The sequence below is a fragment of the Vipera ursinii genome, assembly GCF_947247035.1.
Source record: "Vipera ursinii genome assembly, chromosome: 1".
NCBI lineage: Eukaryota > Metazoa > Chordata > Lepidosauria > Squamata > Viperidae > Vipera > Vipera ursinii.
This window is the reverse complement of record NC_139512.1, coordinates 270,318,930-270,344,423: the sequence shown is the minus strand read 5'-3', so window position 1 is coordinate 270,344,423 and position 25,494 is coordinate 270,318,930. Positions and strand designations below refer to the sequence as shown.

General features: G+C 41.4%; 1 protein-coding gene across 2 annotated transcripts in view; it reads right to left on the bottom strand.

The window, feature by feature from the left end:
* UTRN (utrophin) overlaps positions 1 to 23,298 on the bottom strand; it is a 386,201-nt gene extending 362,903 nt beyond the window's left edge. The window contains exons 1-3 of one of the 2 annotated variants that reach the window (XM_083373856.1): positions 22,981 to 23,298; positions 20,923 to 21,031; positions 19,607 to 19,776 (exon numbers count right to left, since the gene is read on the bottom strand). In XM_083373856.1, the coding sequence (XP_083229982.1) occupies positions 19,607 to 19,685 (79 nt within the window). In that variant the 5' untranslated portion in view covers positions 19,686 to 19,776; positions 20,923 to 21,031; positions 22,981 to 23,298. Of the gene's footprint in view, positions 1 to 19,606; positions 19,777 to 20,922; positions 21,083 to 22,980 lie in introns of those variants that run through there. The other variant, XM_083373857.1, reaches the window with a different exon arrangement.
* Between the last annotated feature and the right edge of the window lie 2,196 nt (positions 23,299 to 25,494).

The following is a 25,494-nucleotide window of genomic DNA, read 5'->3' as shown; positions in this document are numbered from 1 at the left end:
ACACCCAAACCACCAAAATCTGCTGGGAGGAAGTTTGGGAGACTTCTTTGATTGATATTTGTAACATGAGGGATTGGGGCTACAAGTGGGAGAAAAGGGATACAATAGAGATTTCTACTCCACAAACAACATTCATCCAATTTGTTCATATATCGTATTTATCCAAAATAAAGTAAACCAGCAGAAAAAGTCTATCATGTTTCCTTCATTGACTCTCTCCACTTTTACCCAAAACAGCACAACTATGAATGTAAGATAGCCCTTCTCCAAACAAGGAAGAGAGTACACAGAAAACAAAACTATTAACTGAGACATAAATCCTGTACAATGTTCCATTTTTCTGCCTTGGCCATCTAAGACTGCCAATTCCAGATGAAATTATTTCCCTCTTCAAGAAACTTCTTTATGTAATCTGTTTGTGTGTGTGTGTGTGTGTGTGTGTGTGTACACAACACATGCATATATATGCATGCATGTGCCAGAGATTACACTACAAAGAATGGCACATTTCTAAAATTCATTCCCCGCCTACATAAATTCCCTTTCTCAGATACAAACTATTTACACACACATATTATCCACCATCTTCTAACACAAACAGCACAAAGGAGTACATAGGAAAATATAGCCGAAAACGACAGCTGTCCTGGAGAAGGAAGGAAAAAAGAGATGGATAAAAGAGGATGAATAAAACCTGAGGGAACTGAAGAAATGGTGCAGGGATGTAGAGAAGAAATAATCTTGTTAGGTGTTAGAAAATTCAGCAGATGAAGCCCCTCTCATCCTACAGGTGATCTTCAAGGCCTTTCATACTTTTCAGCAGTGATGTTTGTAGACATTTGCACCCATCTGCCTCCTTTCAGCCACAGATGACCATCACCTGTTTTCACAAGTACGTCTTCCAACTAGATATATATGGCTCATCAGTTATTAAAAAAATCTGGGTTCAGGAGGAAATGAAATAACTTTGAACTATATCATAAATTTATGAAAAAAAATTGTTAAAACTGAAACCGACATAGGGTAGGTGATTGAGATGTACAAAATTATGTATGGTGTCAATAAAGCGGACAAGAAAAAGTTATTTCCACCTAAGCGGATACAAATGTTTTGGAGACAATTCACAAGAATTCTCATTTGTCAGCTATTAGGTCTCATGCAACACCTTAGCTTTTAGACCAGACATCATATGACTGAAGAACCATCATGTGACTGAAGAACCATCATTGAAACCAGCTGACTCTTCACTAATGCCTTGCTGTATACATGGCATACTGCACAATCATGTGAATGAATTATTAACTTCTAATTTACATTTCTGTCTTCAGAACCAGAATGGTAAACTACAGGGACAGAAAACTCAAAGAGTCCCATGATCCATTTAGACACTGAGTTTCACTCACCTATGTCAAGTAACAGAAATAAGCATCCAAGGATATGATTCAGAGGATGAATGGTAGCTAGTCAGTCTAGGATGACCGGCACCTGTTATACCGATTACAATTCTAAACCTCAATGGTTCTAAACTTTGCCAAGACCTGTGACATGGTTGTCAAAGGCCACCAATAAAAACCAGAATTAGGCATCAAGGCATCCACTTAGTAACTCCAACTCTTCAAAAGCTAATTCAAAAATACTTCATGCTAATTTTTGAAAATGCTCAAAACTTGTTGGAGGATGAGGCAAACCAGGATCATGGCCCAGCATCCATCCAAGATTATAAAATATTACCAACTCTTGGAACGAACACTATTATCTTTACTGGTGAAAAATTTCAAGATTAATGTATTAATACTGCGTTCAGGCAACACATTAAGTGTGGCTTCTGGTTACCTAAGAATATACCAAGAAATAGCACAGGTACAAACCATCTGTCCATGACATGTTTCACGCGGCTGTGCTGCTGAATGTGAAGTGACAGCCTCTTCTGAACAAAATACAAAGTCATCACAACATGTTCAAACAAACCATATTAAATCTATTCAGTAAAGGATAAGAAATATACTCAGGGATTTAGAAAATAAGTCCTTTGAGTAGAGGAATAAGGAACTGGAAATTTTTGGAGGGATAAGAGAAAGAAGGATAAGACAAGCACCTGTAAGGAATGTCACACACACACACACAAAAATGATAAATACCTGCTCTTTATCAATCCAGAGTGCTAGTCATGAAATAATGAATCCAAGTTTCAAAAAGGAAGATTCTTTACTGCAACTACTGAATTGAAACAGTAAGTCACATTTGACAGTGAAACCAATTATTCAGACAACTGGGGAGGAGGAGAGACACTTCATTGGTTATCTTCACTCAAAAGCTGGGGAACAAGTTGTTGATATTTACATTTGTATTCCTGCATGAAGCAGGGGGCTGAATTCAGTGGTTAAACGGCTCCTTCCAACAAGCCACAACAGGTGATTTTTCAGCTCCCAGATTCATTTGTGGGTAAGCCACAAGTTAGCATTGTCATGTCAATCAAAAGCACCTTTAGAGATTTTAACATAAAGAAATAGATATCAGACAGATAGATATTTAAACAATATAAAGTCTCATTTCAGATCTGGGCAGCAATGAAACCACAGTTATATTACTGGCCCATGAATCATGCAAAGACATATGCAGAACCTGTAACATTTTTGTTGTTGTTCAACAACCCTTACTGATATATTACAAATAACCAAACAACTAATAATCATCTTTAGCCTAACCTTACCTACTTTCATTATGCTTTTATTTAAATTTATATTGGATATATTTATGCTTTACAATACCTAGTATTTATAGACAATTGAATTATTTCTATGTTACAGGTAATACTTTAAAACGAAGCTCTTATTTCTTAAAGCTTAGAATACCGTACATTTTTGACAAAAGCCTATTAGATTATGGAAAAATGTAAATTGTAATTACAGGCTCACCTATTATTAAGTTAGAATTAAAGAAAAGTCCATCTATCTTGTTTCACCACTGAACACTTTATTGTGGAAATACAATTATAACGCATTATTTATAATGAAAATCAGAAAGTTAGTGAAGTTCATTCTGTTCTGCAGGAGTTAATTATGAAATTATCCACTGACACGGGAAATAACTTTATGTATGATTGACTTGCGAGGCCGGTGTGTTGTGCAATTAGATCACATGGCAACAAGATGGTGGGTTTGTTGTCACTGTGAGTTGTTGTGGTGGTGGGGGCAAAAAGGGACACTCAGCCAATTTCAATGTATACATGGTTGTACTTTGACAATAAAGGTTCATTCATTCATATGACTCAAAAAGTAACCAGCAATGTTTTAAAAGGTGATACTGATGACTAGGGAATCCAACTGCAGACACAAATATAAAAGACAATTAAAGCAATACAATATATTTGCCCTGGGCATGTGAGCCTGAATATTAGATGCCCATGACTTGGGAATGAACAAAGTGGCTGCCGGCTGGAATATATGTTTGATTCATATTTTTAGCTTTATTATTATTTTTAATGTTCTAGATAGCCAGAGCCATTCTGAGGACTGAGCATACAATTAATAAATTGCACACACACACACATAATTGATTTATTTATCAAAATATATCCCAAGTTATATTCTTTTGTTCCCAAGTTTTGTTTTGTTTTAATTTGTTTTCATTTTTGTTTTGGTTTTATTTTTCCCCAAAATTGGAGGGGGGGGTGTTAGTTTGCCTTATAGCTTTATTTATTGAATAAAAAATACAGTATATACAAAATAAATATGCATAAACAAATTGTTGCGGGTACCACTTTGAAAGCTGGTTTAGCAAGGGGAGGCATTTAATAGCAAAATTAACTTGGGCACTACACCTAAAAAAATGACATATAAGTTACTTTTATGAGTGGGTTGTTGTTGTTGTTAGCTGCAAAGTCGTGTCCGACCCATCACGACCCTATGGACAATGTTCCTCCAGGCCTTCCTGTCCTCTACCATCTTCTGGAGTCCATTTAAGCTCACGCCTACTGCTTCAGTGACTCCATCCAGCCACCTCATTCTCTGTCGTCCCCTTCTTCTATTGCCCTCAATCTTTCCCAGCATTAGGCTCTTCTCCAGTGAGTCCTTCCTTCTCATTAGGTGGCCAGCAATGGTGGGTAGCAATGGTGAATGAGAAGGTTGAAATGGAGATTCTTACATGCTGCCCGTAGAAAAATGTGAGTCTGGCTGAAAACTATTATTTTACTCAGAACATAAGTCAAAGAACAAACACAGCACTTACACACAAAGTATAATCTGTTGACTGAACTGTCATCCTAGTCTTTAACCCTTGATGTATGGATTAACAATTCAACTACAGGTAATCCTTAAGTTATGACTATAATAGAGCCTGCTGGTTATGGTCCTAATGTTGTTTCTATTTCCATTTCATAATCTGGAAATCATTGTACTGTATAGCTTTCCAAGAACGCATACACTACATATGCTCAGTGCTGAAGGTCAATGGTAGAGCTTCTGATTCACATGCACAAAACCCCAAATTTAATTCCGGTCGCCTCCAAGTAGGACTGGAAAAAATGCCTGCCGGAAACCTAGTAAGTCAGATTGTGTTGACAGAATTAATTTAGATGGATCAATAGTGTAATGATGCAAGGCAGAATATTATATGACAGGCACTGGCAGAAAATTTAATGATCTAAAACAGAAATGGAGAGTTTTTTCTACAATTCTTCCAAATACTGTCATACTGTCTGCAAATTGTGGGGGTTGTAGCTCAACTCATTTGGAAGGCACCAGCATGGATATGGCATTCATGTTTTCTAACTTCCTCTCCACTTTGTTACAGAAAGGAAGTATCAAGAAGTAATTGCTAAATAAAACAGAACTACTAGGCTAGTTCAGAAGTTCAGTTTTGATCTGCTAAACCCATAAGTGGAAAGGCAGAAAGCAACGAGCACAAATGCTCTCCCCTTTCCTTCTTCTTTTCATTCCAGACTTATCTTGTGTCATGGAAAAACCCAATGAAAAAGACAAGAGAAGCAACACAAAACAATAATTCTTACTTTAAGATTCAGAGGTTTATTTTGCTAATAATTTGGAACATAGCAAACATAATAATGCAAAATCACTTCCATTAGTAACCCATTGCAATGAGGTCCAATGACATAGCAGTTCCAGTAAGGACAGCTCTAGGCCAATGGCAAATCAGTCAGGTCTAGTCCCAACTCTTTATACCCTTTCCTATCCTAAGACTGTAGACAGATGGTCAGCAATCTTACACTTTCCGCTGTCTTTCAGCTGACCCTCTGCTGACCCTCACCTTTCACATATACCCGTGTACATTGGAACCCGCATCCATCAGCTACTTTCAGTTCCCTATTTCTTACTTAAGGACTTCAGTCCTTGTTATTTATTTATTTATTTATTTATTTATTTATTTATTTATTTATTTATTTATTATTTATTATTGGGACTTATATGCCGCCCTATATCCCAAAGGACTCAGGGCGGCTAACAACAATAAAACACAATAATACAAATGTTAAAAAAAATTTAAACTAACAAGCCCCAGTGATAAAATATTAAAAACAATTTTTTTAAAAAAAAAAAACCTATCGTCAGTCCAGGTCAGCCTGATGGAAAAGAAATGTTTTGAGGTCGCAACGAAAGGACCAGAGATCCGGGACCATCCGGAGCTCAAGGGGAAGCTGATTCCACTGGGCAGGCGCTCCCACAGAGAAGGCCTCCCCCTGGGGGTCGCCAGCCGACATTGTCTAGCCGACGGCACCCTGAGGAGGCCCTCCCTGTGTGAGTGCACCGGGCGATGGGAAGTCGTTCCTGGCAGCAGACGGTCCTGCAAATATCCCGGGCCTAAGCCATGTAGGGCTTTATAGGTAAGAACCAGCACCTTAAATCTCACCCGGAGGGCAACCGGTAACCAATGCAGCTCACGCAGGAGGGGTATAATATGGGAGTATCGGGATATTCCCATCACAACCCCCGCGGCCGCATTCTGCACCAGCTGGAGCCTCCGGGTGGTCTTCAAGGGCAGCCCCATGTAGACAGCATTGCAGTAATCTATACGGGAGGTAACGAGCGCATGAGTGACCGTACGTAAAGCATCTCGATCCAGATAGGGGCGCAACTGGCGCACCAGGCGAACCTGGGCAAAAGCCCCCCTGGCCACAACTCCTATATGATCTTGAAAACTGAGTCGCGTATCTAGGAGGACGCCTAAGTTGCACGCCCTATCAACGGGAGGTAACACCTCTCCTCCCATAACCAAAGATGGAACCTCTTAGACTAAACAAGATGCTGGTACATAGAGCCACTCAGTCTTGGCCTGGTTGAGCTGGAGCCTGTGCTTCCCCATCCAGATTCGTACTGCTTCCAGGCAGCAGGACATCACGTCGAGGGCATCACTGGGGTGGTTCGGGGTGGAGATGAAAAGCTGGGTATCATCAGCATATTGATGATACCTCACCCCGAAACCACGGATGATCTCGCCCAGTGGCTTCATATAGATGTTGAACAGGAGGGGAGAGAGGACCGACCCCTGGGGCACCCCACAACTAAGGGGCCGCGGGGTTGACCTCTGCCCTCCTGCCAACAACATCTGCGAACGGCCCGAGAGGTAGGAGGAGAACCACCATAAAACGGTGCCTCCCACTCCCAACCCCCCAAGATGTCGCAGCAAGATACCATGGTTGATGGTATCAAAAGCCGCTGAGAGATCTAATAGGACCAGGACAGAGGAATAACCTCTATCCCGGGCCCGCCAGAGATCATCCACCAGCGCGACCAATGCCGTCTCCGTGCTGTACCCGGGCCTGAAACCCGATTGGTACAGATCCAGATACTCAGTTTCCTCCAGGACCAAAGGGAGCTGCCGTGCCACCACGCTCTCAACAACCTTCGCAAGAAAGCGAAGGTTGGAGACAAGACAAAAGCTATTTAAAATAGTTGGATCCAAGGCAGGTTTCTTGAGGAGGGCCCTCACCACCGCCTCCTTCAAGGCAGCAGGGAAGCACCCCTCACTCAAGGAAGCATTAATAACTGCCAGGAGCCAGCTTCATGTAACCTCCCGAGCCGCATAAACCAGCCAGGAGGGACACGGGTCCAAAAGACACATGGCAGCACTTAATCTCCCCATGATCCTGTCCACTTCATCCAGAGTCACAGGATCAAACTCCTCCCAAATATTATCGGCCAAACCCGTTGCTTCCCCCTCGTCAGATACTGCCCAGTCGGAGTCCAGACCAGCCCGAATCTGAGCGATTTTATCCAGCAGATGCTGACTAAACTCCTCGGCCCGTCCCTGCAAGGGGTCCTCCCCTGTCCCGATTTAAAAGGAACGGGTCACCCTAAACAGGGCGGCTGGGCAGTTATCTCAGGATGCAATGAGGGCGGCGAAGTGAGCACGCTTCGCCGCCTCCATTGCCACAAGGTGAGATCTAGTAAAAGATCTTAACTGTGTTCGGTCAGATTTGGACCGACTGGACCTCCAAATGCTCTCTAGGCCCCTCCTCCGGTGCTTCATCTCCAGCAGGTCCACGGAGAACCAAGGGGCCAACCGGGACCTGCGCCGGGTCAGAGGCCGCAAAGGCACAATGCGGTCGAGAGCCTCTGAAGCAGCCCGTTGCCAGGCGTCAACTAAGGTCTCGACCAGGCTGTGGGAAAGGGAGGCAGGAATCAGTCCAAGCGCCGTCTGAAACCTATCCGGGTCCATCAGGCACCTGGGATGGAACCACCTGGTCGGCTCTGCCACCCAGCAGCGGGAGGTGGCATAACGGAGGCCCAGCCACAGGAGATAATGGTCTGTCCATGAAAGGGGTTGAGAGATTGGAGAAACCCTACCCAGACCATTAAGCCACTGCCCAGAGATAAAAATAAGGTCGGGCATGTTTCCCCCCTCATGAGTCAGACTCTGAATAATCTGGGTCAGGTCCATGGCCATCATGGAAGCCATGAACTCTCGGGCCACCCCCGACGCACCCCCCAGGGAGGGCAGGTTAAAATCCCCCAGAACCATAAGTCTGGGAAACTCACATCGCCAACCCCGAGAGAGCGTCGAGCAGCCCAGGCAGGGCCATTGCCACGCAGCTGGGAGAAAGGTACGCAAGCAACAGGCCCAACTGACCCCCAGGGCCCCACCTCAGGAGGAGGGACTCACATCCGCCTATCTGAGGGGCAGTGGCCTCCCGCGGACAAAGGGTCTCCTTAATAACAACTGCCACCCCACCGCCCCTACCCTGAGCCCGAGGCTGGTGAAGCACACGGAAACCTGGTGGGCATAACTCAATCAAAGGGACTCCTCCCTTTGGGCCCAACCAAGTTTCCGTAATTTTTATTTAATTCCATTTATATCCCGCCCTTCTCCGAAGACTCAGGGCGGCTTACAAGCTTAGCAGTAGCCTTCATTCTATGTATATGCCTGCTTATTAGGGCTTTCACACACACACCCAAGCGGCATTATTACAAAGTCAGCTTAATTGCCCCCAACAATCTGGGTCCTCATTTTACCTACCTCGGAAGGATGGAAGGCTGATCGAGGAGGAAGGTGCCAGGTCTGCACCTTCCTCCTCGATCAGATCCCGGATGAGGGGAGCTTTATTCACTACAAACCTGGCATTCAAGTATTTATGTTCTAAATATATTTGAAACAAGCAAGCTTAGCAAAATCATATTAAGTAAAGTACAATTCCAAACTGCAAAATTACGGTAAGTATAGCACAGACTTTGGTTCAATACTTTTTCCATGAGGCCTGATTTAGTTCATCTGGGCCTAAACCTTGAATTGAAAAAAAAGCCAATATTTTCGTTTTCCACACCTGGTTAAGCTCAAGGTTTGGGCATAATGGGACATTGTGGTTAATGACAGCTAATGTTATTAAAACAGAACAGCACTCAATATACCATTTTGCTGAGAGCTGCTTGACTGGCACACTGTGAGACAGAGAAGAAATAAACACCCAGATCTATCAGGGATATTCTCCTTAGAACAGTGAATTACAGATGTTTTACAGAGAAGTTGTCAAATAGTCATGCTTTTTAATTTACTGCCTGTTGACTTTCACTGGGCCAAATCTATCTAATCATGCAGAGAAAATCTGCATAAGAGAGAAGTGAAGAATGTTCCAATTCAATTTTCCCACACCAAATAAAGGTGATTTCCTGCTTCCAAAAATGTCCCTAAAGAATCCAAGGTGATACGTATGACCAGGGAACAACCTGGAAAAATAAACACTGGAACAGATCTGCACTAAAAACAAGAGAGATCCAAATGTTCTTTAATTCTGCTCCTCCAAAAATCTGAACAGAAGCAAAGTGCAGTATCAAATATCCATTATCCACCAGCTGCTAACAAGTAAGAATAGCACAATATGTTGTCAATGGGCTACATCAGAAGACCATTTGGAAGTTTTAAAAAGGCAAAGATGTGACTATGAAGTGGACTGCCACATTCTGAGGCAAACAAACCATTCAGCCATAAGGTTTCTGACCGAGGAACAAGCTTTATTGCTTTCTGGTCCTCCAGAGTGGCTTATTTATAAGTGCTTAATTGGATAGCTTTGAAGAATAACTGCTGAGTAAGAATAATGCCATTTCAAAGGCCTGAATGCAAATATGACTGAAACTGGAATGTTTTATGCAAAGGAGATGAAAACATAATAGAATTTTCATTCTGAACATTTTTTTAATTTCATTTCTGCAGTCTTCTATCCATGGATAGTATATTTTCCCATTACAAACACCACAAAAAATAAAATATGAAGAATACTACAGTATTGATAGATACTATGTGGTTCAAGGATTCTTATCCAATAAATAAAGTGGTTTTAGCTTAATAAATCAAAACCTTTTTAAAAGTTACAATGTAACTATCAGAGTTTCAGTGTATGCAATTTGAAACAATTCTGGTTTTGCATCCAAATTGGAAGATGGGGGGAGGGGGGTTAAACCAAAGATTCTTGCGTTGGTACATAAATAGGAATGTAGATTCTAAAGCAAGTACTTTCCCAAACATGCAAAGGACATGATAAAAGAGATTAAACAAGATGAATGCACAATCCCACCTCAAACCAAAAACCATTATCCAAGCTTGCTATTGTCAGTGCAAAGTCATTATCTGAAATATGCAGCCTTTACATAGTTTCTTTCCATACAAAAAAAACCTATTTCAGTTTTAAGAACATGCAGATTTCAATACCACTGGACCCATTCTTCTGTTACAAAAAAACACCTTATCCCAGGTGTGGGCATCTATGGGCCCTTTATGACCTGTGGACTTGGCTGGCTCAGGAATTCTGGGAGTTGAAGTCCACAGATTATAAGGAGCCATAGTTGCCCACTCCTGCCTTATCCCAAGGTATAAGGAAGAAACCATTTCAAAAATGAGGTCTATACATTGTTGCCCTTTCCCTCATATTCCTCATATGGCAAGTTATTTATTTGGTCGAGTACTTGTTGACTTAATATTCCAAAAAGCTGAAGTTCATTATTAGTATGTTTTATTTACTTGTTCCTTGCCACCTTATATTTATACTGTATCAAACTATTACTTCGCTTATCTCAATGGTTTTTCCTTTTTTTTCAGAATCAGAATAGACCTGGAAGGGACCTTGGAGGTCTTCTAGTCCAGCCCCCTGCTCAAGCAGGAGACTCTATGCCATTTCAGACAAGTTAAACAGCTCTGCTTTCTCTCTACCTGTTACTACCTTGCCACCGTCTCTCTTTAGTGGACCAACTGTTTCCTTAACTTTTTTTTGTTATTTATATGTTGAAAGAAACTTTATTATCTTTGACTTTTGTTGCAAGTCTTTGTTCATTCTGAGCCTTTGCTTTCCTGATTTCATCTTTGCAGATTCAGGCTTTCTGCTGATATTCTGCTTTAGTTATGTTTTTTCAGTTTATCAGGGAAATCTTTGTGCAACCATGCTGGTTTCTTCTTGGATTTCTTATTTTTCCTTTTTAGTGGTATTGTGTTGGACTGGGCTTTTATGATTATATTTGTCAGTGTTTTCCATACTTCTTGAGTTTAAGATTTTTCTCCATGAAATTTTGCTTAGGCTCTCTCTGAGTTTGTTAAAATCAGCTCTCTTAAAGTTTAAGACACTGGTTGGATTATATTCTATTGCTTGTGTTTGCATTATATTGAATTCCAATGACATGGTCACCTTGACCCAAGGTTCCAGCAACTTCATCTTCCTCTATCACGTCTTCTATTATTAGTATTCTTCTCTATTATTTTTCTTGTCTTTTTTTCTGCAATGGTTCCAAGCAATTTCTCTCCTCATTAACAACAAATTTCAATAAAGGGAAATAAAAGTACCCTTATGATTTTCATGTATCTTAGAATTATATTAATGCAGCTACCTGATATTGTAAAAGAAAAATAAATAAATGATGAAATAAAAATAAAATAAAAATAAAAGTGCCTCTATGTTTATGCTTGAATCCTAAAAGTTGGTTTGTTTCCAAGTCTCATAAAAGACACGTTAGGCCACAGACACACACAAAAAGAGGGGAGAGTAGTTATGTGCAACAATGATCAAGCTAGCAATATTGGAAAGTTAGAATCTGACTCACTTTTCCTGCTCGTGGACAAAGAAGTCTTGTTTTGAATGTAACCATCAAAGCAATATCTAACATTACACTTACCAAGTCTGAGAAAACAATAACTTGAAAGAAAAGGTATTCAGAATTCCTGCTTTCATAAAGCTTGCCATGCATCCTACAACTCAGCAAGAAACCATTACTGACTCCAGCGGGGCACACAGTAAACAACACTGTAGTACACAATCTTTTAAGTCTATATAATCAAACTGGGGTGGAGGGAGGCAAAACTTCACAAAAGAAATACTACCGACCAATTGTACATTTTGACAGAAGAATTATACCTAGGCATTTTAACAGACCACACGGACTTCAATATAAAAATAAATAACAAAGTTGCATCACAAAGGCAAGTGTTTATGGTTGACTTATGTCAGAAGGAAGCGAGGATTAGAAATCTCAAAGCAAAGCTATAACAGGGAATGGTCATAGAAAGACACATGTGGATCTGATTCACATATCACCCTAATCCTTAATGTGATCTGTTTGCTTAAGGTGTTAGCTGAATCTCGACAACTGTGACCTACCAAAGAAATTGTAACTTTGAATGGTATGTGAACTGCAATTAGAGCCAACTAGTTTGGTTCAACTCAAAAAATGCACAATATTCCATGACAGGCTATCCTGATGCTCCCTCTGAAGTGGGGCTTCTAAACTAAGCATTGAGCGACCAGAACATCATCTTTTTAAACTCTGAGAAAGCTTCTTTGTGGTCCTTTGGCTTTTTTGCATATAAAAATGATCCTAGAGGCTATCATTTTGCTTTGCAGCAGGCAGATTTCCTATTCCTTTGTAGTTAAAATAAAAGTTTTTTAAAAATCGGGAGGGATAAGGGAGTCTAGCAATGTCATCAGGAAATGTGAACAAACGTATTTGTGCCCACAAACCCGAGGATCCAATTTCTTAACTAAACCCATGTGTGCCCACACTTGGGAGCAGTTGTTTAAAACGAGGACATATGCTTACAGTAGTTTAATGGTTTCTGGCATTTCATGCTAATATTCAATTATTCAGGATGAGATGAAGGAAACATTTCCTATCTTAATTCCAATATACAGTATATGTTTTAAATAGGTTCAGAAGCCTTAAGATTAAAAATAAAAGTACAGGGGCATATATAGGTTCACCTATCAGTTTATTAAGGGACGTGGTGGCTCAGTGGGTTAGGACGCTGAGCTTGTCGATCAGAAGGTCGGCAGTTTGGCGGGTCGAATCCCGAGTGCCGCGTAACAGAGTGAGCGCCTGTTATTCGTCCCAGCTTCTGCCAACCTAGCAGTTCGAAAGCACATAAAAATGCAAGTAGAAAAATAGGGACCACTACAGTGGGAAGGTAACAGCGTTCCGTGCACCTTTGGCGTCTAGTCATGCCGGCCACATGACCACAGAGACGTCCTCGAACAAGCGCTGGCTCTTCGGCTTTGAAACGGAGATGAACACCGGCCCCTAGAGATGGAAACGACTAGCACGCATGTGCAGGGGAACCTTTACCTTTTATCAGTTTATTCCATGGTTTATTTAACTGTGGCTTACTGGGCGTATTACAATTATCAGGTTTCACACATAAGCCTAAACAAATTATACAATAGGTTTGCACCATGTGAGAGTCCCATCCAATATGGGCATGCTGCCCACATGTGTTAAAGCAGGGCTCTTCAAACTTGGCCCTTTTATGACTTGTGGACTTCCAACTCCCAGAATTCCTCAGCCAACTTGCCTGGCTGAGGAATTCTGGGAGCTGAAGTCCACAAGTCATAAAAGGGCCACGTTTGAAGACCTCTGTGTTAAAGAAAAAGAAGAGCACAGAAACCAGACCCAATGTTAGATTGAACAACCTCTTGCTCATTATAGCAGCCAAACCTTCCTCAGTATCCTGGACCAGACCTGGAACAGTTGCAGGGACAGGATGTTTTTTTTTTGTCAATAGCATCCATACAGCTGATGCAAGAGCCCTATCCTATTAACTCTGGTATATCTTGGCTGTGCTAGAAGAGTTGGTTAGGACCTGGATGGGAGATTTTCTAGAGATACAGGGAAGACTGAGAAATTAAACAAAAAAATAACCCCAAAGGTGACAAAAGATAAATTCTTTCTGTACTGTTGCTAGAAAAGTTCCATGGATATGCTCTGAAGACACCTAAAGTGAAACTTGACTGAAAGAAGATTTTACATAGAAAACGTTCATTTCTCCTTCCCAAATGACCTATATTCACTCCAAATATTATAGATCCAACTTAGACATATGTTAGCCTTCCCAGGAGAACAGACAGGCAACACAACTAGATGGACTACTTTGCTTTATAGAAAGGCTACAGATTGACAGAATCTTGTAAGTTTAACAATACAAATCACCTGCTGTCTCTTTTACAGTCTGGTATTTTAGGGAGATTTCTTTTTTTAGTTTTTTTTCCTCTGCCCATTAGGCAGCTCTAGGCTAAGGCATCTTTCATCTGATTGCTCCCTAGGCAGCATCTCTTCCGCAGTCTCCCAAGGTCATTCCAACTGACCACTGCAACATACAAACAGCATGTAGACGAAATGACAGCCTGAAATAAAGAGGCTTGATTATACTCTACACAACTGAGAAATTCTGTCTGCAGGCTCTACTGAAATTCCATTACAAAGAATCCAAGCAATATGCAATTGATTGCCATTTGACATGGCTAACACTGCATAAATTCCCAGCCCTAGGCATGCAGCTGCCAAAAGTATGTCTTGTTCAGAAGAGTAAAATGTATGAACAGCATGACATATAAAAAGCACAATCAATCCTATCAGAATTTTCCTTAAAATAAAAAAGGAGTGTTAATATAAATGCATAACTAAGAGTGGATAGAGGAAGGAGGAACAAATAAAAAGAACAAACTAATGAATCGTAACTTATTATCAGCACAGTATAATTTTCTGTTACTATTCAAAGCTTAATTCTGGGAAATATGTTCTTAACTGGTGTATTTAACCAAAACATAAAAAATGTATAAAAAAGGAAGGCATACTATCAGTTTATGAGAATGCAACTCTGTGATGCAAGAATTGTAAACGTTTGTGCTGTTTATTATGGAAGAGGGCTCTGACATGAATGTACTGGCTTAAGGAAGATCACAGATTTCTCCTTTGACCTTGGATGCAGCTACTTCCTCTTTTCTGGTGTTGAGGCAAAATGGCAGCCTTCGCTCACCATGGCATAATTCAGATATGTGTATTTCCACCTCCAGAATTCTCAACAATGCCTTGATAGCTTGCGCATTCTGGGGAATTTCACACATGTAGGGGGAGGCCAAAGATGCAGTACGGTATGGTATGCTACTGCTCAGAATTAAGTTTCTTTCATGTAAAAAAAAATATTATAAAGACATCACAGTCTAGCAGAGAGCCTGCAGTGGAATGCAATCTAAGCAAAATGAGAGAAAGGAATGTTCTTTTTGATTAGATGCCACTTAAGACAGCTAGCAATTCCTTGATCTGCCTTTTGTCTGATCAAGAACACCTCTGCCTAATACTGATTAGGTATCAATTAGTAATAGCTAGAAAAAGAAACGTTCATTCTAAAAACTATTTCAGAGCCTGATGGTTTCCATCCTGTTAAGACTTTATTCAAAAGAGAACTGTAATGTCTTGATTAACCAAATATGATGATTGATCAATCTCAAGGCTACCTATCATGGCAGACCTTGCTGCAGAAGATGCTCTGTTGATACTTTCAAGAATGTTCAATATATTTCAAAGACTGTCAGATGGGTGATAATTCAATGGAACACTTTCCATTTTGAAGCATTAACAACCCAGTGTTAACTCTTGAGCTCTAGAGTTGGGAAAAACTCACCAAAACATCAAAACAGATGCTGCCACTGCAAATGAGCTTAGAACACCAGGATGTGACTTTCTATAAGGGCATTTCTAATGTTCTTATTCCTGAGCAATCATACAAAATAATCAAATTTAGACAAAAGTTTGATTATTTTGTTACTAAAAAGATTCATCAGATGGTACTAAAAAGATTCATCAGAGCAAGAAATAGACATGAATGTTAAATCACAGTCATATACTATGCTGTAGTTTTCCTCCTGAAAAAAATTCCTGAGAATACCCATGAAACAACTATATTTATCTGAAGATCAGCTTCACTTTTCCCACACATTAGATGTTTTTCCTAATGGTTCTTCCCATTTAATAAATCTAAATCATTGATTTGACACATACTTTTCTTATTAAGAGAGGTTCGAACAATAAGCATCAGAAACTGGAGAGCCCATGGTGTTCTCTGAGCTTGGTTGCTTACTTACTCTACTGGAAGCATCATAAAGCTAGCTTTCAACTAGCTTTTAGACCATGGGTGTCAAACTCAACTGCCTCATGTGATGTATTGTGACATTTTTCGCCTCTGCAGAGCCGGGGTAGGCGTGGCTCGTACGTGATGCATCCAGCCCATGGGCTGCCAGTTTGACACCTCTGTTTTATTTATTTATTTATTTATTTAGTTACATTTATATACCGCCCTTTCCCTGAGGACTCAGGGCGGTTTACAGGGAATTAAAAATCCACCATACAAAAGTTAAAAAACCAAATTAAAAAATATTAAATTGACCCTGTACACTTAAAACCCCAATTAAAAATTTCTCCTCAGCCTGGGCCCGAGAGCTCAAAGACATAATTTTCTCACTTGCTTCTGCCGAACAGTCTTTACACTGTGCTACTTGGGGTCAAAACACACACCTGATATAAATTTACCTTGCTGGCAAGCTTTCCACTTTTGCATATCTTTTTTAAAATGTTTTTTATATGTATTCATTGGAATAGAGAGATAGGGATCACAATGGCCAGAAAACAAGTTTTAAGCCTCCACACCACTCTGGCTCTGGTCTTGCTTGCTTTAAACATTATCCAAAATTAATAACATAAAATATTAGCTTCAGAATAGCAACTTAGCTTTGAATGAGAAGAATTTCAACTATCCATTGGAACACTATAGCTCCTAGAACCAACAATCACAAAATGGCATACAAGAGGAATAGGAAACTCTTGTTCCATGTTGCCACCTTGTAGCTATCTGGATTTTTGTAGCCCACAGTTATGTAGCTCAGGGGTCTCCAACCCCCGGTCCATGAACTGGCACCGGTCCACGGCATGCCAAAAACAGATCCATGGAACCGGTCCCTGGTGCCCAAAAGGTTGGAGGCCTCTGATGCAGCTGTGCCAGAATTCACTAGAATTGTAGCAAAATACATAACAAAAGTGCATTTGATTGTTGATGATGTCACTAAGTCATAATACTGAGATTTCAAAGAGACTATTACTGTTTAGGTTTTGCTTGAAAAAATAATAATTGTAAATATCATAATTTGGTTCCAAAAACAGAGAAGAAAATCATTTTCACTCTGCAGTTTTCTTGGCTCCTTCTCCCACTTCAGCCCCTGCATTCCTAAAAAGCCATTTATAAAAGTCAAGGGACCATCTGTATTTTATAAGACTGCTCTCCAGAAGAGAAAGGACTTTTTATTGCTACACATATTTGATTTCAAGCCAGTATTTCTTTTGGTGAGCAACATTAGTTTTATGACAGAGCTACCATTTTTCTCCCCCAAAAATTGCTTGTTTGATTCACGATGTATCTAATTTAAAAGGTCAGAAATCAGTTAAAAGGAGAACCAACAATCTGGAAAGCTGCTGAAAGCAGAACAGACAATACTGGCCTAGCTGGATCCATAACCTAGCCTGGTTTAAGAAATATTCTCTGCTGACCCACCTCTAGTTAAATATTTGCTGGAGGCCCCAGTTAGTTCCAGGGATCACTACTATGACAACAGGAAGCTTTGCAGTCATCAATTATTCAAGTTAACAGATACAATTACTCTGTAATTCTTGTACATAATCCATTAATTTATCGCCTTTTCCAGATATGCTTCATTGAAATTCCCTCTGGAATTATGAGAACTGTAGTCAACATATATGAAAATGCTAGGCCGGAAACATAGACATTCTGCAGATGTGCAGATCATAACTGCCCAAATTCCCTAGTTAACATGCTCATTGTTGAGAATACTGAGAGTTGAAATTTGTGCATCTGAGTCTTCAGAAAATTTGCACAAATGTACAACTTAGGAAAAAATATTTTTATTAAATCAGCCAGGTTTTTTACATGCACTGCAATTTATCAAGAATTATTAAGTAAAAACTAGACATTGAATCACTTCTATATAACAATGTTGAATATCAAACTAATGTATTTCTAGGTAGGTATTCACATATCTATTTCTTATGTTTAGCCCTCTCTCTCACACACACACAGATTTTGGCACAAGAAGGTGGAATAAAGTTCAAATATACAAAAATATATTTTGACAACAGGTTTTTAACTTGTTGCCTGGTATACTATAAAGTATGGCGACTTTTCCATCAAGAAATTCTACTAATACAGCCAGGAGCACCAAAGTGCTTCCGGATTGAAAGGATTGAACACTGATGTCACCATTGCCTGTGGGGACCCAGTTGGGGACTCTTTTCACATCCCCATGAACTTGGCCAACAAAGTGGTACCCATTTATCTACATGTGGTAGCCCGCTTTCAAACTGCTGGGTCAGCAGGAGCTGGAGCATGTGACAGGAGCTCAACCTGTCCTGTGGCAGCAACTGGGTCTCAAACGTGAGCCTGCCAATCATCAGCCCAGCATCCTAAACTCATGAGCCACCGCGCTTCCTAAGAAATACTGCTGAAGGGTCTGTTCATGTCTCAAGTATATAAACTAATAAATAAACTGAGGACAGGACAATCTACAAAGTAGATAGAGTCACCTGATGGCAAGATACAGAATATAAATGTTATAAATAAATAAGATAGGCAAACTTATTTTGATTTTAGTAAACAGAGTTTAACACTTCCCTTCTGGTTAAATCAGTTGCAATGATAGAACTTTACACACATCTACTTGGTATTTAAACTATTTCAATCAGTAGGAGTACTTTGTAGTAAGGTCTTATTGGATTTAGCTCAACTATACTATAACAAAGATCTGAAATATAAAGCTAAGATTTTTAATTATCAAGTTATAAGGAGAGGACATTCACAGAAAACATGCCTAGTAGAATTACTTTTTAAGAATCAAACAGCATTTTATCGAAAACCACATTTTTGCATTATCTCAGACTGATTCCTGCATGGTGAAAGATTACACCTGAACTCTTTCAATTTAAGCAATTCCACCTTGTTAACATAGTTTGAGAAACCTTTAGCAAGAAACCTTCATTTCCAAAATGTGCACAAAATCTTCCTCCCCACTCACTGCTACAGTTCTGGTTTTGAAATAAGGCAATATGTTAGCCATGAAATTGCCCCTGCAGATTTATGCAACCTTTACTCTCATTAGTATATTTAAAGTTATTAAATGCACACAGTACATTTTCCAGGCCTCAAACAGCGAATGCTGCTAGATAATTCCATAAAGGCATACTGGACATATGGCACTTTATAAAACCCAATGCAGTTGGAATATGGAGTGGGGAGGAGATTAAATAAACAAACTTGACTTACACCGCAGAAAAGCAGAGGCCTGTAATTATTATTATTAGATTACAATTGCCTCTTGAAGTAGCAATTCAAGTCCCTAACAAGGTTATGACAAGCAGATGAATCAGAAAGGAATGAGAAGGACAAACTGCACATTACACAATAACATGGTCCCCCACACACACTTTTTTTTGTTAAAACCACAGGTTGGAAAAGTCAATTGAAGCACTGAAAATTATCTCAAAGCACTCTGTAATATGCATACTTCTACTGCAAATATGGGACACTGGGAGTGAAAAAGAGCAGCAGAAATGGGGATAAGGGCAAAAAGACAGAGGACAAAAAAGAGTTAAAAGGCTCTGCCCTACACTTCTGTTCCTCTGTTCGGAATCACACCCTTCTTAAACAAGTTTTTCCTGTTTAAAGGGACATCAGCATGCACTTGTACATAACATGCATTCTGGCCCTTCAAACAAATAGCACTTCCTTTGTTTTTACAGTGGAATGTTATTAGGAAAAAAAACATTTACTTGCAAGTGAAACTTACCAGATCTGGATTTAATGATGTTGCTAAATTCATTGTTACTTCCCTCAGATCCTTTATCAATATCCAAAACCTTGGCCATCCTTTTTTCTCCCAGTTCAAAATCACGATATAGAATTTTTTAAAATCTCTGCATGCTGAATTCACACTCTTGATTGTTATGAAATTAATATCTGAAATGTAAACACACATACAAAAAACAAATAAACTTATTTTGGAACCTATATACTGTATTTACTGCATTCCAAATACATTCTAGTGCAACATATGGAATGTAATTATACACAATTTTTTTTCTCTGAAACAATTATATGGAGTTTAGTGCAGGGTCCACAATCCCTGGTCTGTGGACCGGCACCGGGCCATGGCTTGCCAGAAACTGGGCCACAGAAACAAGCGAAACGCATCTGCAGGTAGCACCCAAAACCACACCCCCTCGGGTCCGAGGAAAAGTCTCTCTCCACAGTCCCTGGTGCCCAAAAGGTTGAGGGGGTCACTGGTCTAGTGGATACTTCCATAAAAGTATGGGCAAATCTATAACCTCACACTTTTTCTCATCACTAACATTTTATGTCTACAGACCAGAAAACTGAGGGGGGGGGTGTTTAACTAACAAAAAGGTTGCAGAGAAAGCAGTTTACTTTCTACCCCCAAAGCTTGTCTGGATGAGATTGGATAACTCCTGCAAGACTACAGTAGAGAATATTAATTATCTAAACACTAGTTATCAATCACACATTCGTTTATCTAAACTCTGTAAAATAGGAGTTGTACTGTATACACTAGCAAAGGCACAATGCACCATTAATATTTTTCTGCACCCTTTCTCAAGGGCTCAGAATCAATTCTCTACCACATTTATACTACTACACCTTGTAAAGGTTCGGTGAGGCTGGGAATAGAGTGGAGAGTAACAAACCTTAAAGCATACTAGGAATAAAAACATGATATTCACTAATATCAGTATTTAACTACAACAGACAATAGAAAAAATAATAAGATATGGAAATAAGGTTTAAGATAGGGAAATTTTACTTAGACTTTTATTCAGCACATGATCATTTCAGTTACCAAGCAGTATTATCCAAATCAGATTTTGCACATAGCACAGAATCTGGTTTCCATCCAATTTACCTTTCAGCCTTTTCCTGTTCTACAAGAAACCTCTGGATGCACACACTCCTCTACAAGCACACAGCATGTAATGGATACTCTAGCTGCTCATTCAACTATGTCACTATGACTTTCTTCCAGAAAGTATTTTAAAGTCCCCCCCCTTACAATTAGTAATAGAGCCAAGTTCACACTCGAGTTCTTACCTTTTCCCTTCCCATCAAACAAAACTTCAGCCTTGTCTAAGGTCCTCTGAACACTCCAGAGCAAGCTAGTTAATGCCTACTCAGCTTCCAGCCTACTTGCAACCATAACCTACAAGGATTTTAAATTAGAAAACACCAACAGAGATTAGGTCATGCTATTCTTCCTTAAAATAACCAGTGACTATCCCAAAAAACCTCCAGATATGTATCAGGAAGGAGGCGGAGTAAGACTGATGATAAAGAGGACTGCAGTTACTTTCCGCTTCAAGTGAAAGCAACAGCTGTCTTTCTTCACTCTCTTTTACACTAACCTTCCCCAATCTGGTGCGCTCCAGAATTTTGGAATTCTGGGAACTGAAGTCAAAGAAATCCTGAGGGCTGGGAAAGGCCGCAGTACAATTAAATCACAAACAGAAGCAGCTCTTCCAGTGGTATTTCCTCCCATATTAAAGCAACTCAGGAAGTACCAATGACATAGGTAAAGTTGAGCCTCCGGACTGTTACCTACCCCTTCCCACCAAATGCATGCAAATATTGTTAAACGTGAGGCCTGATAAATATTTCGGAGTAGTTTTAACATGCCAAGAAATCTAAAGGTGAGTGGGACAGGAAATCAAAATTTGCAGAAATGTACTATATATCAAGAGTTTAATAGAGGTCAGCTCTCTCCACCTCTCAAAAAACAAAAACTTTTCAAGAGATCCATAAAGTCAGCAGGAGTTAAACTCGACTCGAAGGCAACTAACCTTCATCTAGTATAAAAACACAACCCAATGAAAGCCTATCTGCATTTTATAAAGGGGCTACAAAAATCTGGGCAACATTTGATGGTGGCAAAAAAAAAATTATTTAGTGCTGACAAGCGGCTGGTAGCTCAGTCTCTAACACCCATCGCCAACACTATAGGTAGGTAATAAGTTCCACAAAATGTGCTCCAATGGAAGAGTCCCCGGGTAGACCTTTCTAAATAAAACATTTTACTAGCACGAAGTCAGATCGCTAAAGTTTACGCCAAAGGGAAAGGGAGGGGGGGGGGCTTTTTAAATGGCCCTTCTCAAAGACAAACCAATATAAAGATCACACACACACACACACACACACACACCGCGCTCTTTCATTTGCTAAAAGGGAGCCAAGGTTGAGGAGAGGGAAACAAATTCCAAACCATCGAAGAGTCCGAGAAGCTGTAAAAAAAAAAAGAAAAAAAGCGCTCGACCGACTAATAAGCCAGATTAATAATAAACTGCCGTTCCCACGTGGAGCAGACTTCTCCACGAAGTTGTCACTTCGCAGCGGAATCCCCTCCGCCTCAACCTCTCTGGCTTAACCCTAAGCCAGGGGTCGGCCACCTCGGCTCTTTTATGACTCGTGGACTTCAACTCCCAGAATTCCTGAGCCAGCATAGCTGGCTCAGGAATTCTGGGAGTTGAAGTCCACGAGTCATAAAAGAGCCGAGGTGGCCGACCCCTGCCCTAAGCGAAGACAAACACGCGCGCAAACACAAACACACACACACACAGCACAGCAATTACTCCAACGGAAAGTATCCCCCCCAGACCGAGAATCGATTACGGCGGCGGGAGAGAAGTTGGGAAGAAAGACCTGGATTCTTCGGGGAGCCCTTTTTTTGTCCTCCACGTTATTTGTATTTATTTTTTTTCCCTTCACCGTCAATCATTCATCGGCTTACCTGCGGGGGAGGGGGGGGGCGGAGGAAGCAAAAGACTTTCGTATGTGGCGGACGGTCAGTCCTCGGGGGGGGGGTCCGCTTCGTGGCGCTTTTGCTGCGGCTTTCGCTCTTTTTTCCCCAAAGATTTCCCCGAAACTTCCCAAAGCAAGCCAAAGCGCCCGTCGAGCAGAAGCCAGCGCAAAAGGCAAACCGCCGCCGCCGCTTAAAGAAGTCGCTAAAAGCAAAGCCAACTTTTCGCTCGACTGTTCTTTCGTTGCAACCCAACCCTCCACCACCACCACCCGCGAAACCCTTTGGCCGCCTCTCCTTTCCACTTCCACCGGCTGCTTCGCCCTAAGGAGGGAGGAGGGAAGCGCCTCGCCTCTCACCCCAGACGGGCGAGCTGAACTTTAGAGGAAGGCGGCGGCGGCGAGGGGCGGTCTCCCTCGGCTCCTCCCGGGATCCCTCCTTTGTTATTAGGTGAGGGCAAGAGCGGGCAAGGAAGCGGCGACCGCCACGGAAAAGTTTTTCTCAGCTTCGGCCCGGCTGCCTCCGCTGCAAATGGAAAGGGAGGCGTGATGGCTGACGAGGCGAAGAACCTCCTCCGCCCGCCCGCACGCCCGCCGGGCATTGACAATTTGGGCCAACTTTTTTTTTTTTTTTTGCGGCGCTGGGAACTTTGTTTCGGCGCGCGCTTATCCTCCGCTCGTCCGTAGAGCAGACCTGCGCTGCTGCTGCTGCGGAGGGAGGTGGCGTGACTGGAGCACGTGACCGCTCGCCTTGTCAATCACCGGGGACGCCCGCCTTTGCCTCTGCCCGAGGTGCTCCTGCTGGTCTTAAATCGACGCCGTCGAAGCCTGCCGGGAGGGACAGGAAGAACCCCACACACACACAACACACACACACCCAGCATCCTAACGATGACTTTAGGAAACTACCCTAAAAAAACCAAGAAAGGATGGGCCTGACGAGTCCTTGGACGGGAGACCACTAAGAAATCCCAGGGCTGTAGGCAGGATGGGGAAGTTAAAAACGTCCAGGGAAAAGGGCAATTTGTGCGGTGAAGATAATTACATAAAACATCTCCCCCCTTTTTCAGGAGCAGACTGAAGAGAATCCATTGGAATTGGGCGATTAATAAATTCAAATAAATATATCGGGAATAGACCCGGTTTCAAAGGAGAATTTTCTATGAATGAGTGTATTCCCTGATTATATACACAGTCTCTCGTATTAACAGGGAATGATGGTATGAACGTACGTTTTATTTTATTTTAATTCCATTTATATCCCGCCCTTCTCCGAAGACTCAGGGTGGCTTACAAGCTTAGCAGTAGCCTTCATTCTATGTATATGCCTGCTTATGGGCCACTCCTCCCCGAGAAGTAAGTAAGCGTGCAGGTACGGTTAGTCCTCGATTTACAACAGTTTGTGAAATGACTGTTCGAAGTTACAATAGCACTAATGACCCATTTTTTCATATTCAGAAGACCGTTACAGCAACCCGATGGTCACATGATCAAAATTCAGATGCTTGTCAACTGACTCATTTATATATGGTGTCCCTGGGTCACGTAATCACCTTTTGCAACCTTCTGACAAGCAAAGTCAATGGGGAGGCCAGAATTCCCTTTACAGTCGTGTTACTAACTTAACAACTGCAGTGATTCACTTAAGAACTACGTCCGGAAAACTCATGAAATGGGGCAAAATTCATTTAAATGTCTCACTTAGCAACACAAATTTAGGGCTCAGTTGTGGTCATAAGTTGAGGATTACCTGTAAGCAAGTAAGACTTGTATTATTTTTAGCCCCCATTAGATGCGCTGCAGCTAATGTCAAGCAAGGGCAGTAGTTTTCTTTGCTTGCCTCTGAAGGAGTGCTGCTGCCAAGGGCTGGATGATGGTCTTATGTCTTGGGTGCAGGGGCACACACAGAGGGGTTCCCCAAAATCAAGATAGAAACTGCATCACGGCTCAAAGCCATACCCCTATTTTACATGTTTTGCATGGGTGATGCATACTAAAAAAAAGGATGGGGCTGCCCTTGAAGACCACTCGGAGGCTTCAACTGGTGCAGAATGCGGCTGCGCGAGTTGTAATGGGGGTTTCCCGATACTCCCATGTAACACCTCTACTCCGCGAGCTGCATTGGCTTCCGGTTGCCCTCCGGGTGAAATTCAAGGTGCTGGTTATTACCTATAAAGCCCTACATGGCCTGGGTCCGGGTTATTTGAGGGAACACCTGCTGCCGGCATCAAACGCCCTTCGCCCAGTGCGCTCCCACAGGGAGGGTCTGCTCAGGGTTCCGCCGGTGAGAGATTGCCGGCGGGTGACACCCAGGGATAGGGCCTTCTCAGTGGGAGCGCCTGCCCTCTGGAACCAGCTGCCGGTGGAGCTGAGAACTGCCCCCGACCTCCGATCATTCCGCCGGGGCCTGAAGACCTGGCTCTTTGAGCTCTCGGGCCCAGGCTGAGGAGTAATTTTTTAATTGGGGTTTTAATTGTGTACAGGGTTAATTTAATATTTTTTAATATGGTTTTAACTTTTGTATATTGGATTTTTTAATTCCCTGTAAACTGCCCTGAGTCCTCAGGGAAAGGGCGGTATACAAATGCAACTAAATAAATAAATAAATAAATACTTCAATCATATTGTTGAAGCTACCATCTTAATAAAAAAAAACCTTTCATGGCACTCACCTATCCCTGGATGCAGGCTCTGCTATGGGAATATATGTTTCAGTGAGTCTATAATAATTATGTTGCTATGGAGAGAGCATGTGTGAATGTTAGACGTGGTACTTAAAGGCCTGCCATATGCAATATGCCTCCATCCCCACACCACTTTGAAGAGAAAGTATAGGCTGTGTGTGTTGGGCTTGCATCAATGACCTTATCAAGA